Raw genomic sequence first — 15,522 nt, 5'->3', positions numbered from 1 at the left:
AGTGTGTATAAATGTGGTGAGTATTTGAATTTATTAATTGCCAGACATTCAATATTTTCTTTGAATTTACAGATTCTCTAAAGTTTTTTCATTAGTTTTTATTGTTTATTAGCTGTACTTACATTTTTTATTATATTTAAAATTGATATTAAATGCTTCATAGGGTGAACAGACTCTGTGTAGTTTCAGGATCTTTTACATTTCCTTAAAGAATTAATTCCTCAATATAACAATGGTGAAACTAATGTTTCAGCTTTAACATTTTGCACACAATATTTGGCTTCACTACAAAATACACTTGGATCCTACCCCTCTCTGTTGTCTTCCTCATCCGGGTTAGAGATGAGCTGGGATCCAGCGAGCGATATGTCCAAGGCCGCCAAAGGCAGGTCTCTGTAGGCGAAGCTGACCAGCTGCACCGGAGCCACGCACTGGTTGTCCTCCTCCACCTGCTGGGAGATGACCTCCAGATCTGAGGCTCCACCCTGGAGAGGAGCTCTGTGACACAGAAGATAGACCACAATAAATATGGGGGTGTACTTCTCTATTTACTATGACTGGATAAATGCTGTTAATGCAGACTAGCAAAGCTAACTCCGACTGCACTGTTCAGTGGTTAGGATTAATTGGAATGTATGTACCTGACTGTTGTGAAGTGCCTTGAGACAACATGTGTTGTGAATTGGTGCTATATAAATAAAACTGAATAAAAAAACTAGCCAAATGCAAATTCTTGAAAAATACATTAGGAAAAACACCTAACATGAACCAGATAAACAATGATAAAGATATGCAGCACATGTCGCTCTGGCCGGAACTCGAACCAGGGGACAGCCGTGCCAAGGACTGAAGGCTCTCCATACATGGGCTACCGCTGCGCCAGTGCTGTGCAACCATTTGATGTATTTTTTTTAGACAATGGTCAATGTAGGGTTTATGTCATTTGCAATAGGCGGGTTTCATTCATCCTGAAAGTTTAATATCCACACCACACTATTTCGTGCCTGCTGTGTGTTTCTTCAGTGGCTTAGGAAGATACTCTGCCTTAGGTAAATGATGCTCAAACATTGGCCCTACTACACATCTGATACCGTAATGTAAACAAGGTGATTTCAGGCTAAGTCAGTCTACCTTGGAGATGTCGAAAGATTTTTTGACATTATTGTGACACAACTCTGAGATAGCTTGTATTACATGGTTGAGTCTCAAACTCAGGTCTCCATCTCTGACACATATACTGCATATGGCTACTGTTATAAAATTCATGCAAGTGGTCCTCAAATACTGCAGTAAAGACCCAATAATAACATTTCTTTATCTCATAGTACACTTTGCTAATGAAAGGGCTTCAAACAAAAGGAGCTCAACCTACTTTCGCATTAATCTAGCGAATTATTATTGACAACTCGTGGGTATCCATGAGCACCAAGCTTTCATCCACAGATCGTCAGTTGATCCTTAAGCTGCTTTCACATGGTTTCCTATCTTGCCATGTTTGCTAGAATATTGAAAACTCATTTCATGCTGCTCCAAACTTGAAGGAATTAGGCAGCTTATGTAGATTATTATGTTCTGTCATGTTTGTTAAATAAGTGTACCGTATTCCTTTTTTAGTGCACTCACAGTTTGAATAGTACATGTGCTTTGGAATCAAGGGTGTGGAATTTACAGTGTTCTGCTGCAGGGATGCAACAGTCTTTGCTGTTTATGCTTAAGGATCAACTGATCATCTGGGCTTGGAAATTTAAAACTTGATGAGTGTCCCCAGGTGATCAGATAATTACTGGTTAAATTAATCAGAAAGTAGGTCAGGATGTCAGTTTTACTTTCTGTTTAAAGCATCAGGAATACCGAGTTTAGTGAATCTACTTTAGCACAGACAGAGTTTAGTTAGTATTGCATGAGATTAAGTAAAGTTAATTATTGAATCACTGCTCAGATATTTCTGTTAATGCTAAAGAGTGGCACACACATGCATTATTCATGGTGTGTGATAGCTGTGCTGCTCATACTGCATCATTTTTAGACGTGTCCAAAAACATGTGTGGCAGCTTGCCTTAGCTGGGGATCAAATAATATTTTCTGCAGTGTTAAATGTGTAGGAAGATTATGCTGGAGCATTAATTACATAAGGCTATCTCAAGGCAGATCTGCAACAGTCTGACGAAGGCATGGCGTATAAAAAATAAAAGACATGGAGGCATCAAGGCAAAATTCATTTACCCTGTCCTGATGCAGGAAAACCTTTAATTCTATATCGTTCCTCTCTTTAAGCATGCACTATTTAAAATGAAGTGCAATAAACAGGAGTCTAAACAATTTAATTTAAAACTTTATATAACTGATAGCTATAAAGACAAAAGGTCAACCTGATAAACCTAACCACTTGAAATTTTAGGGTCTTGTTACAAAGTGCAACCTCCTTTAAAAATCAAATGCTCACAAATGACACCAACAACAATATAGACACGGTACATAAACAAAGATAGGTGACAAAAACAAAGAAATGGCATTGCAGGATTTTTGTTGCTTTATCTTCTCTGTGAAGTAAGTTAGATTTAGCAGAACCCAGCAAGGTATTATTTTGTCTTCCAGTGAACTTGAGTACATGGAGAGGACTGCAGTCTGAGTGGCTCAGCCAATGGCGGACAAGGATAAGTCACCCTGGAACAGGAGACACACATTGCTTGGCTGCAGTCCCAGAGCAGCCAGCATGGGGACATCAATAACTGGAGTACTTATCAGTGGAGGAAGGCATTGATTACAAGACATAGAGAACAAAAGCCAAAAGGGTTGGTGAATTCTGCAACATCTGTGATAGAGGTGAAGCAGTTGGGAAACAACTGGTTAGAAGATGATTGCTGAGCAGACCCACATGGGAAGGAACATTCTCAACATGGCAAATCAGAAATATTTGCTTCTCAAACTTTGTTTATGGTTTACTCCATCCTACATAAAATACCCAAGCTTTTTCCGTGTCTGCTCTTTGGTAACGCCAGTGGAGCTATAATTGCATTTTTTAGCTCGAGGGTCAAACATGAACATGGCACGAAAAGTGCCTTTGTATCCCAATTTTATCCATGAAGCTGGCACCTCTTACGAGCTGCAACAAGGACACTAATCATTCATGACAGACACAAACTGTTTCGTGCATCAATATCACATTTTTAGACATTCACGGAGCAGGCCAGGAGCAATTGTGTGTGGAGCCCAAGATAAGATGGCTAATTGCCGTCCCGAGGAGGGAGCGGGCGATTCCCATCTGAGGACGTTATGGAGGAGTCTGCTCAAGGCTAGGCTGTTTTCAGACAAATGGACAAGCAGTGAATGACACGAGGAAGCAAAAAAGGACAGGCAGTGAGCGGCTTCAGGGAAAGGGTGAAAAAACTACGCCTCTGCACCTCTAGCTAAAGATACTAATTACATTCCTAAAACACATTAAATGACCCTGTTGTTACAGCCATGTTCAATTTTTACATTGTGTTTTAAGAGGCTCTATCGTTCTCGTTTGTAACTAGTGGTATCTCCAGAAATAAAGTCATCCATATTCATTATTCTAGCGTGTTTTTTGTGGCAAATCCACAAACAATTATGTGGAGATTACCAGATAAATTCAACTCGGTGTTGGAGCATTAAACAACCCGATGTTGTTTATTCTGATGTAGCAGGATGCATGATTTATATCCTTCAGCTGCTTTAGCTGCTGTGAACAAAGGTTGTTAAAAGGACAAAGGAAAATAAACAGAACAAGTCTAAGCTGTGTCTAAATCTAAAAATCTGAAGTTAAAAAGGAACATTTTATGTAAATCTTTATTTCTTCCTACCCGTCAGAACATGTTTGAAAATACTTCATTGAGTGAACGCTTTTTTTTTTTGTTACGGAAATTTGCATTACTGTTTTAGTTTAAACAATAATTATGTATCAATACCTATAACTTTTTCTTGGCAAGTTAATATTCAAATCCTGCTGCATTCACTGTCACTTGGAAATAGGAAGACAAAATATGAAAGACTAATCATTAGTGGGTGTAACATTATCGCGTGGCATGAGATATAGTGATATTAGAACATGCAAATATTGTTTGTTTCACAGAGCAATGTGTAGTTGCTGTAGCAGTCAAAGCTATCGTTATGTGCCCTGGAAATGAAAGAGTGCTTTAAGAGTGGCACTCTGCTAGATCTGCCGTGCTGTGAAAAAATGATTTGCCCTTCTTACAAATTTCTTCTGTTTTCGTATTGTTGTCACACTAAAGTGACATTAATTCATTAATCAAAATTTCAATATCAAAGATAACATTGGGTAAATAAAAAAAAAACAATTAATAAATAAAATCTTTTGATTTTATTTATTAAGGGAAAATATTGTCCCCGCAAATCTAATAACTGGTTGCACTACCATAGGTGGCACCAACTGCCATCAAGATTTGCAATAACTAGCAATGAGCTTGTTGCATCTCTGGAGGAACTTGGACAAAGTTACTTCAGTTTTTCTAAATGGGTTTCTTTGAAGGTGCTGTTGTCTATCATGTAATCAGCCTTATATAAGTGTCTAAATTTGTAGAACTTTCCTTAATTTTGCTATGTTACAAATGCAAATTTCAGTGTGTTTCATTGGGGTTTTATGTGATATACCAACACAAAATAATGCATCATGGTGAATTTAACGAAAAACATCCATGTTTAAATTTATTTTCCTTCAGAAAAAAAATCTGGAGAGGGGGGCATGAACTTGTATTGACCCCCCTTTACTCTGTAACACAGAAACCAAACTATTAGGAAATAACATCCACCTGTGTGTAATTTAATATTAATACAAAGACAACTGTTCTGGCAAAGGCCTCAGAGGTGTATTAAAGATCAATATAAAACAAACAGCATCATAAAGACCAAGACACACATCAGAAAGTTCAGTAAAGTTGTGGACAGGTTTAAAGTAGAGCTAGGTTATAAAACACTGTCCCAAGCTTTGAACATCTCACTTAGCACCTTGTAATCCATCACTGAACTAATGAAGAATGTATTTTACCACTGCAGCCTAACAAGACATGGCTGTTATCTAAACTGACAAGCCTGGTTTATCAGAGAAATAGCCAAGAGGCCCATGGTAACTCTGGAGGAGCTGCAGAGATACTCATCTCAGGTAGACTTAATTTGGCAACAGGACAACTCTGAGTTGTGCACTCCACAAATTTATGACAGACTGGCAAGAAGAAGGTCATTTACAACCAATGGAGTCAGCTTCTTCTGACATTTAAAACCTACAATATTTTATAAATTTTATACCACTGTCAGTTTTACACTAGATATTTACATATGATGTAAAACTCCATGCAGTCTTAAGTGGTTATTGACACTTAAGACTGAGTTGGTCTGAGCTCCATTATAAACAACTTTCAATGTGAAACACGTATTACAAAGAGGGGCTTGTTCAGTGTGACCCATTTGAGTAACTATCTGATGCAAACGTAATAAGGTATGAAATCAGCATTTTTAAGCATTTCATTCAAATATCATTTTTAAACTGTGTTACCATTAGAGACAGTTCATCTTGTTGGGTATGCTTGGCACATTTTGGTCACAAAATTTGTTTTACTGTAAATATTATATATATTTTTGGACCATTTGAGATTGGAATTGCGTTAAGACAGCCAAAAAAAAAAAAATAGGAATCAGATTAGCATTCAGCTCAACTCTTTAATCCTTACTTCCAGTTCTCTGAAGTACGGCTGCAGGACTGCAGAAAACTAAGCAGAGCTTCAGATTAAAATTAAAAACATCCTGTAACATTGAGGATGTAAACTTTTGTATTGGGAAGGTTTTTAATAAGAGGTGGGTATCTCAATTGTTGTATTTTCTGTTATCTAAAGGTGTAGAACAGGCTATGGAATATATTCAAAATAAACTACAATGCTAAGGTTATGTACACACACTTTCTGCTCACTGGTGCATGTGAAGGAATGATGATCTGTGTCACAGAGGTATTTGATGCAGCACAATGTGGGCTCTGACAAAACACACATTTGGGAAAAAAAAAACAATCTACATATTGTTTTGCTTGTTTACAGGTTTAAACGACAATAAGTAAAAATTGAACTTTGATAAATGAAACTGTGTTTTTATGGTTAAGTCCTATGTACAGAGATGGCATATTAGATTTTAAAGATTTCTTTCCACGTTTTTATTGAATTTGGTATTAATTTACAGCTAATCTTCATAGTTTAGGCATCGCTTCACTGCTCAACAATCATTAGTAAATGCAGCACAATTTTAAATCAAATTAACTTTCTGCATTGGCTTTTTAAAATTATTGTGACATATAAAAACATTTGAGTTTCTTATATCAGAGCACCTCGTGTTATTATGAAAGAAAACCTGAGCAAATATAAAATTTGTTTTTTTAAAATTACTTAATCTATTAAGGAAAATAACTTCTCCAAACTAAAACAGGCCCCATGTGGAAAAAGTAATCATGAATTAACTGTGATTTGCATCAATTTAATAAGACGCACCCATGCCTGATGACTGGCAGACCAATCAACACATCAAACATGGAACCTGTCTAACAACATGAAGTAGATCGAAAGATCTCTAGGAGCAACACATCATGTGGCAGATGAGATACATTATTGACATCTGTCAGTCTGGAGAGGGCTACAAAGTCATTTCTACAGCTTTTAGGACAGCAATTAACCTGAAAAGGAGCTATGCACAAACATAAACCTACCCAGAAGTGTCCGACCTATAAAAGTTACTCTAAGAGCACATTAACAACCCATCCAGGCCATCACAAATGAACCCAGAACAACAACTGAAGTACTGCGGGCCTCACTCGGCTCAAGGTCAGTGTTCATGATTAGGAAGAGAGACAAGGCCAAATGGTATCCATAGGCGAGTTGAAGGTAAAAACCACTGCTGACCAAAAAACCCTCTAAGACCCAATTCACGTTTGCCAAAAAACATATTGATAATCTCCAAGACTTTGGGGAAAATATTGTGGGCTGATGAGACAAAAGTGGAAATTTTGGCAGGTGTGTATTCTTTTACATCACATGTAAAAGTAACAAAACATTTCAGAAATAGAACATCATACCTACAGTCAAACACTGTGGTGATAGTGTGATGGTCTGGAGCTGCTTTGCTGCTTCAGGACCTGGACAATTTGGAGTAATTGATGGGACTCATATGGCTGAATTAAAGCTATTCTGCAGAGAAGGGTGGTCCAAAATTCCCCCATAACAATATTAAAGAGTACTAGCCAGTTTTTGCACAAGTGGTTATTAGGTTTACGAAGGCACTTTAACAAATAGGGGTACCACATTGGTTTGGGTAACACTTTCCCTTAGTAAACAAAATCAATATTTGAAAAACAGTTAGTTGCTCAAGTAAACTTGGTCAATGTTACAAAAAAGCAAAAAGAAATATGTGTGGTGTTGAATACTTTTTTACAGCACTGTAGGAGGTCTTTATTCTGAAGTCTGTGCATTAAATAAAGATATTAAAAAGACTCTTCACTGCATGAGAATCTCCTATCCGTCATTCTTCTGCAGTAAGTGTTCTACACTACCAACAACTTTTGGTTCATTAATTCTTGGAAAAGGATGTGCGGTTCTAATTTCTTTGCTTGTGGGGCTAAACCAAAATATTAGAATAATCCAGATCTAGACGAAAGCTTCTTGGTAGCACACACAGAAGACTACAGAGTCGGTTTCACTTACGTCTCATTAACCAATTCATTTCCAGGCCACTTCAACGAAAATCGTGCCAACGTTTCAGCCCACTGGCTGAGCATGCTCTGATGAAGGCTAGTGGGCTGAAATGCGTGGTTTTCTCTGAGAGATCAGATTAACCTGACCCTCAAGTTTTATTTGCTTTATATCTAGAAGTTGTCTTCTATATTTTGGTCACCTTCTGTCATTAAAATGCAAATGTTTTGTATCAGTTTCACCTTTATAAATCAACTATTAAATAACCAAAAGCAGCGATAATCTGCTGGTGTGAAACTCAGACAACAGACCTGATTGGCTCCAAACAGCATCCTGCACTTTGCAGAAGATGCAGCTGACTGAACACACTTCGCATTCACCCCTCTCTGCCCTACACTACTCTACCCCACTTCCTTCTGCTCAGTTCCCTCCCCCTTCCCCTTTCTCCAGACCTAACCTCCCCGTAATCAGAATGCAGGGCCTGTCGGAGAGACCCCACACAGAGTAATTATTAATAAGAGAAGATGACATGTGAACATCCCTCCTGAATGCTAAGTGAAGCTGGCACAGGTTTGCTGCGCTCGTACTCAGAAGAGCTTTCCCACAGATTCCCACTCATGTGAAGGTCAAGAAAAAGCAGGATTCTCAATCTACTAATCTCAGTATTAATTTCACATTCTCCTGCATAGTTTCAAACTACACTTTGTCACGTTTTATACTTACTGGGTATTGCTCATGTCAAGGTCTTTTTGCGGCATATACTTCTTCTTTAAATGAAGCCAGGTGCTAAATGTAAGTTCCCCACTGCAGAGATCTGGCCAGGACCATATCTATAAGTACAGAACACATAAAAGTACAACACAAAATTTATGTTAACCACATATTTTATCTTCTAAAGAAGGATACAATTGGAATGAAAGTAATCAAACATAAAGCTGAAAAAAAAAAAAATATGTAGAATCATCAATGAAATACCAGTACTTGTTTTTAAAGAGGCCTTGCCCTAACTTTGGCTTTAGGTGTTGTTTAACTATTTTCCTGGGTAGCACTAAACTGTAATTGATTTTAAATCTCATCCAATATACGATTCGCTCTGTGGATCAGGGGCTCAGGAACGTCACACCCTTTGCATAGTAAGTGCAGAGGGATGCTTGCTCTTTGTCCGTCCTTACACAGAGAGCCATTTAAGTCTGCTCAGGGAAAGTTGGTTCAGTTCCTAAACGGATGTACAAAGTTACAGGTGCATCTCAGAAAAATTAGAATATCATTGAAAACTCATTTTCTTAAAGTAATTTAATTCAAAAAGTGAAAATTGTACAAAGTTGTCTTAAAATATTAGCAACGTTTTTAAAAAACTGAGTAAAAGTTTAAAATCCTTGTGATACATTTAACCTCCATACATGTAAATGCATTGGGAACACTGCCCATTCTATTCACAAACAAAACAAAGAAATTATACCAAATTTGTTTTACCTGTAGAGAAACTTAGAAAATTAAGAAAAGGTTAAATGGGCCATTCAGAAAAATAACAGTATGCATTTTTCTTTACTGCCTGAACTGTAATAACTGAAAAATGCTTGAAGGTTTAGCTTTCATTATTATTTCCATTGTTCTGCTGGGGGACTTCAACACCCACGTGGGAAACGACAGTGACACCTGGAGAGGCGTGATCGGGAGGAATGGCCTCCCCGATCTGAATCCGAGTGGTGTTTTGTTATTAGACTTCTGTGCTAGTCACGGATTGTCCATAATGAACACCATGTTCAAACATAAGGGTGCCAAGTGTCCACTTGGCACCAGGACACCCTAGGCAGGAGGTCAATGATCGACTTTGTTGTCGTATCATCAGATCTTCGGCCGCATGTTACACTCGGGTGAAGAGAGGGACTGAGCTGTCCACTGATCACCACCTGGTGGTGAGTTGGATCCGCTGGAGGACGAGAAAGCCGGACAGACTTGGCATGCCCAAGCGCATAGTGAGGGTCTGTTGGGAACGCCTGGCGGAGCCCTCGGCCAGGGATGTATTCAACTCCCACCTCCGGGAGAGCTTTGACCGGATCTCGGGGGATGTTGGAGACATAGAGTCCGAGTGGACCATGTTCTCCGCATCTATTGTCGATGCTGCTGCCCGTAGCTGCGGCCGTAAGATCTGCGGTGCCTGTCGCGGCGGCAATCCCAGAACCCGGTGGTGGACACTGGCAGTAAGGGATGCTGTCAAGCTGAAGAAGGAGTCCTATCGGCTGTGGTTGGCTTGTGGGACTCCTGAGGCGGCTGACGGGTACCGTGAGGCCAAGCGTGCTGTGGCCCGGGCTGTGGCAGAGGCAAAAACTCGGGCCTGGGAGGAGTTCGGTGAGGCCATGGAGAAGGACTACCGGTTGGCCTCGAAGCGATTCTAGCAAACCGTTCGGCGCCTCAGGAGGGGGAAGCAGTGCTTCGCCAACACTGTTTATAGTGGGGGAGGGAGGCTGCTGACCTCGACTTAGGACAATAATTGGGCGGTGGAAGGAGTACTTCGAGGATCTCCTGAATCCTGCCATCACGCATTCCGTGGTGGAAACAGAGGCTGGGGACTCGGGGTTGGACTCTTTCATCACCCAGGCTGAAGTCACCGAGGTGGTTAAAAAACTCCGCGGTGGCAAGGCTTCGGGGGTGGATGAGATCCGCCCTGAGTACCTCAAATCTCTGGATGTTGTTGGGCTGTCATGGGTGACACGCCTCTTCAACATTGCGTGGCGGTCAGGGACGGTGCCTCTGTACTGGAAGACTGGGGTGGTGGTCCCCCTTCATAAGAAGGGGGACCGGAGGGTGTGTTCCAACTACAGGGGGATCACACTCCTCAGCCTCCCTGGTAAGGCCTACGCCAGGGTATTGGAGAGGAGAGTCCGGCCGATAGTCGAACCTCGGCTTCAGGAGGAGCAGTGTGGTTTTTGTCCCGGCCGTGGAACACTGGACCAGCTCTATACCCTCTACAGGGTGCTCGAGGGTTCATGGGAGTTTGCCCAACCGGTTCACATGTGTTTTGTGGACCTGGAGAAGGCATTCGACTGTGTCCCTCGTGATGCGCTGTGGGGGGTGCTCCAGGACTATGGAATCGGGGGTCCTTTATTAGGGGCCATCCGGTCCCTGTACGAGCAGAGCAGGAGTTTGGTCCGCATTGCCGGCACTAAGTCGGACCTGTTCCCGGTGCATGTTGGACTCCAGCAGGGCAGCCCTTTATCACCGATCCTGTTCATAACTTTTATGGACAGGATTTCTAGACGCAGCCAAGGGCCGGAGGGTGTCTGGTTTGGGGACCAGTAGATTTCGTCTCTTCTTTTTGCGGATGACGTGGTCCTGCTGGCCCCCTCTAGCCAAGACCTACAGCATGCGCTGGGGCGGTTCGCAGCCGAGTGTGAAGCGGCTGGGATGAAGATAAGCTCCTCCGAGTCCGAGGTCATGGTTCTCGACCGGAAAAGGGTGGCTTGTCCTCTTCAAGTTGGAGGGGAGTTCCTGCCTCAAGTAGAGGAGTTCAAGTATCTCGGGGTCTTGTTCATGAGTGAGGGAAAAATGGAGCGTGAGATCGACAGACGGATCGGTGCGGCTGCCGCAGTAATGGGGGCGCTGTGCCGGTCCGTTGTGGTGAAGAGAGAGCTGAGCCGAAAAGCAAAGCTCTCAATTTACCGGTCGGTCTACGTTCCTACCCTCACCTATGGCCATGAACTTTGGGTCATGACCGAAAGAACGAGATCCCGGATACAAGCGGCTGAAATGAGCTTCCTCCGTAGGGTGGCCGGGCACTCCCTTAGAGATAGGGTGAGAAGCTCGGCCATCTGGGAGGGGCTCGGAGTAGAGCCGCTGCTCCTCCACATCGAGAGGAGCCAGTTGAGGTGGCTCGGGCATCTATACCAGATGCCTCCTGGTCGCCTCCCTCGGGAGGTGTTCCAGGCACGTCCCACCGGGAGGAGGCCCAGGGGACGGCCCAGGACACGCTGGAGGGACTATGTCTCTCGGCTGGCCTGGAAACGCCTTGGGCTCCCACCGGAGGAGCTGGAGGAGGTGTCTGGGGAGAGGGACGTCTGGGCGTCTCTACTGAGTCTGCTGCCCCCTGCGACCCGGTCTCGGATAAGCGGAAGACGACGAGTACGAGTACGAGTAGGAGGTGTAGCTTTCCAGTTAATTGCTAAACTAACATTTAGTTGTACAACCACTGTTTCTGAAAACTGCTTCCCATATGTGTTGCCTGGAGTAGATCAACTTCTGGCACCCGTGAACAGGTATTCCAGCCCAAGATGATTGGACTTCTGTTCCATAATTCCTCCAATATGAGCTCAAGTATTATTCAAATATTATCCACAAATCCCGGTATATAAAGAGGCCTGAAAACAGTATGTGAAAAAGCCCCATGAAGATGCCCACACCACTTTAGTGTTTGTGGGTCATTTGACAAACTGCCTACAGCCCCAAAACCAAAAGGAACAACCTTGCTTTCATCACTTAGGCCAATCAATGAGTTCTTTGGCAAATTGTAACATTTTCATTTCATAATTTTTTCATACATTTTTCATAAATTCATTGAAAATGAGTTGAAGGACCCATTTCAGTCAGATCTTCAGAGAGCAATGCACCGTAACCAGCATGTACAAATGTGTTGCCTTAATCCTTAAATAAGGGCCACCTGCGTTTTCACAGAATGAACGACCTCACTGAACTCCACACTATTATTTTGAATAATACACCTAGAGGATTACATTAATCATTACACCTAGAGTGACATTTATGACAATTATGTTTATGCCTTACAGTTAATGAAAAACTAAAGTTAAATTTCTTGGATAATTTTAATATTGCATAGAACCAATAAAAATAACATAAAAAATATTTTAAAAATGCCATTTTATTGCCTACAAAGTCATGAATACTTGGTAGTTGTCCACCAGACAGTCACTAGCACCCCCTCAAGAACTGTAAGCTGCTAAAATAGCTGCCTGTTTAAAGAATGCTGCAGGCAACTTAATAAAGGAAAGTTTAGTGGAAAGAAAAAGTATGATGAAAAAAGGTACACAAATAACACCAATCCAAGAGTTGGGTAGTTGGGTTAGTCAGTGCTTCAACAGCCACCACACACATACATATGCAGAACATGGGCTACATCTGTCACATTCCTTGTGTTAAGTCACTCCTGACCCAGAGACAATGTTAGATGTGCCTTAACTGAGTTTAGGAGGAAAAGGGCTGGCCTAACATTCAGTGGTCCAAAGTCTTCTCAGATAACAATAAATGTTGCATGTCATTTGGAAATCAAGGTCCCAAGACTGTAGAGGCACAGAATCCAAGCTCATTGATGTCCAGCGTTATGTTTCCACAGTTGGTGATGATTTGGCAACTGTGGCTCAGTAGGAAGAGTAGTTGTCTTGCAATCAGAAGGTTGTGGGTTCAATTCCAGTTTCCTCCTGCCATATGTCAATGTGCCCCTGGGCAAGGCACTTAACCTCAAGTTGCCTACTGATCTGCGTATCGGTGTATGAATGTGTGAGCGTTAGTGAGTGCGATTGGGTGAATGTGGCTCTAGTGTAAAGCGCTTTGAGTGGTCTGTATGACTGGAAAAGCGCTATATAAGTTCAGTCCATTTACCATTTAGGGAGCCATTTCATCTGCTGGTGTTGGTCCACTGTGTTTTATTAGGCCTAGTCATCTACAAGGACATTTTAGAGCATGTCATGCTAATAATCTTTATAGAAATGCTAATTTCCAATTTGTCTAATGTGATATGTTGTTTCTTAGAGAAACTAATACTGTGGGTTTTCATTAGCTTTGAGACAAACTAAATAAACAAAACAAATATATAACTCAGTGTGTGTGTTTTTAATGATATTGGAATTCACTGAGATACAACTATAAATAAATCCAGTTGTGCTTTAACCTAAACTGATATTCAGTTAATCAAGCAAGTGAAAAACCAATGATTGCATCACTGCCTTGGTTTAGTACTAATGTAAGTCTGTGGTAATGTGTGAAAGTGAGGCTAACCTTTAAACACTCATTGTCAGCATTAACAGCCAGAGCAGAACAATGTGTTGAAGCACAGCAAATTAAATGCTGCTCAGGAGAAATCAACACAGGTCAGTCAAGGGCTGAGAGTGTTTGTTTCGCTGCAGCGCTCCAAAAATAAGTACAAAGGGAAGATGAAAAAAAAACAAAAACAGATGATGTGGGGACAAAATGTGTTCAGAGTCAAATAATTTGGTTAATATTTCACTGTAAAGGTGGCCAAAAGGGAAAAGTGACAAGCAGGGGTCAGATTTTCCAATCAGCATCTTGAGTTGACCCTTGTTCCAACAAATGTTGCAGCGAATGCCGTGAGCGCTTCCCGAGTGAAGGAGGTCGTCCACAAATGCGCTCATTTACTAGGCTTTCATTTCGTGTAACAATCACTCTGGGCTGTTTCTGGCCAATCTCTCGACGTTTAACGTAACAAGCAAAATAATTTCCCACAAGCCACAAACCAGTTATGAGGCTGTTAAACATCTCCGCTCTGCGCTTAGAGGCCATGCAAGCTTTAATCCTTATTTATAATTCAAACAACACAAAAACATTATTCATATTTAGGCTTTGAAAGCACACTGACCTCTCGTGTATTTTCTACATGGTCCTGACTTCATTGACCACACAGCAGTGATGATAGTGATATCCCCTTCTTAGCCGATAATTATTATTATAATGATGATGATGGTGATCGATGTAACTGAAGCTCGGATCTCCCTGTGTGTAGGCAGCGATTAGGCTTAAATCTGCGTCGATTGCGCACACGTATCGCTTCTTCTCAGAGGATAGAGAACACCTCCTCTGGCTTGGAAGCACCATCCTTTGGTGGAGACGTCGAGGCTTTCACCGGATCAGGAGAAACATAATGTGCTCGCAGGGCTTTCCCCACAATCACACCAGGGACTCCATGTGCCAGATGATGATGACGATACTAATGAGAAGAAGAAAAGGAGATGCACGACGGGGAGCTGTCCAGGTGCTGAACAACGGACGCCAGCGGGCACAGATGTGCGGTGAGAGGCGTCAGCGGGAAAGATACGGGATAAAATTTTCATTAAAAAGCACAAAATGCAGTGGATTGAGTCAGAAATGCAGTCCATGATAAAGACCTGGAGACGACATTCTGTACGTTCCCGTTTCTGTGCCGCTCTGGAAGTATCGACTGAGAAAAGCGCTCTCACTTCGCTGCACCTCCTGAGTTCCTCGCGATAACAACCCGCCCTCACGAAAAATAGTGAGATATTTAATATTCAGGTACTTTAAAGGTTTCTTTGGCACCCTTCAAAGTGTTAAATGCAGTTCATGAGTTAGAAGCCTCACTGCTTGTATTTACTTACAGCAGAACTGCTTAAAATGTGTTACGTGACCTTAAATAAGTAAAATTAGGTCAGCCCATGTCATTAAGGCTGGCAAAGCATCCACCCCAGTCTCAGGCCTGTAACAGGTTTTCTAACAGGATTGCCCTGTATTTAGCTTAGTTCATCTTTCAGTCAACTCTGTCCTGCTTCCCTGTCTCTGCGGAGGAAAATCATCTTCACAAAATGATGCTGCCACTGCCATGCCTTGCTGTGGTGATGCTGTGTTCCGGGTGATATGCAGTGTTAGTTTCAAAGTTCAATTTTGGCCTCATCTCATAAGAGTACTTTCCTCCACATCTTTGTAGGGTCCTCTGAATAGTTTCTGCAACTGCAAATTTTGGTTATATTTCAACAATGCCTTTTGTCTTGCCACCTTTTTTTTGCCAAAAAGTCCAGATTTGTACTAGTCACACATTCTCCAATCTGTGATGCAAATCTTT

At 41.6% G+C, this 15,522-nt stretch overlaps 1 protein-coding gene across 1 annotated transcript in view; it reads right to left on the bottom strand.

Annotated features, from left to right (window-relative positions):
- The window catches only part of tmem266 (transmembrane protein 266), a 50,773-nt gene extending 35,762 nt beyond the window's left edge, over positions 1 to 15,011 (bottom strand). The window contains exons 1-3 of the mRNA XM_047347768.1: positions 14,308 to 15,011; positions 8,427 to 8,533; positions 310 to 498 (exon numbers count right to left, since the gene is read on the bottom strand). Coding sequence (XP_047203724.1) covers positions 310 to 498; positions 8,427 to 8,461 — 224 coding nt within the window. The 5' untranslated portion in view covers positions 8,462 to 8,533; positions 14,308 to 15,011. The remainder of the gene's footprint in view (positions 1 to 309; positions 499 to 8,426; positions 8,534 to 14,307) is intronic.
- Between the last annotated feature and the right edge of the window lie 511 nt (positions 15,012 to 15,522).

The sequence above is a fragment of the Girardinichthys multiradiatus genome, chromosome 2 (genome assembly GCF_021462225.1).
Source record: "Girardinichthys multiradiatus isolate DD_20200921_A chromosome 2, DD_fGirMul_XY1, whole genome shotgun sequence".
Lineage (NCBI taxonomy): Eukaryota > Metazoa > Chordata > Actinopteri > Cyprinodontiformes > Goodeidae > Girardinichthys > Girardinichthys multiradiatus.
The sequence above is the reverse complement of the archived record's forward strand: the minus strand, read 5'-3'. Positions and strand labels throughout refer to the sequence as shown.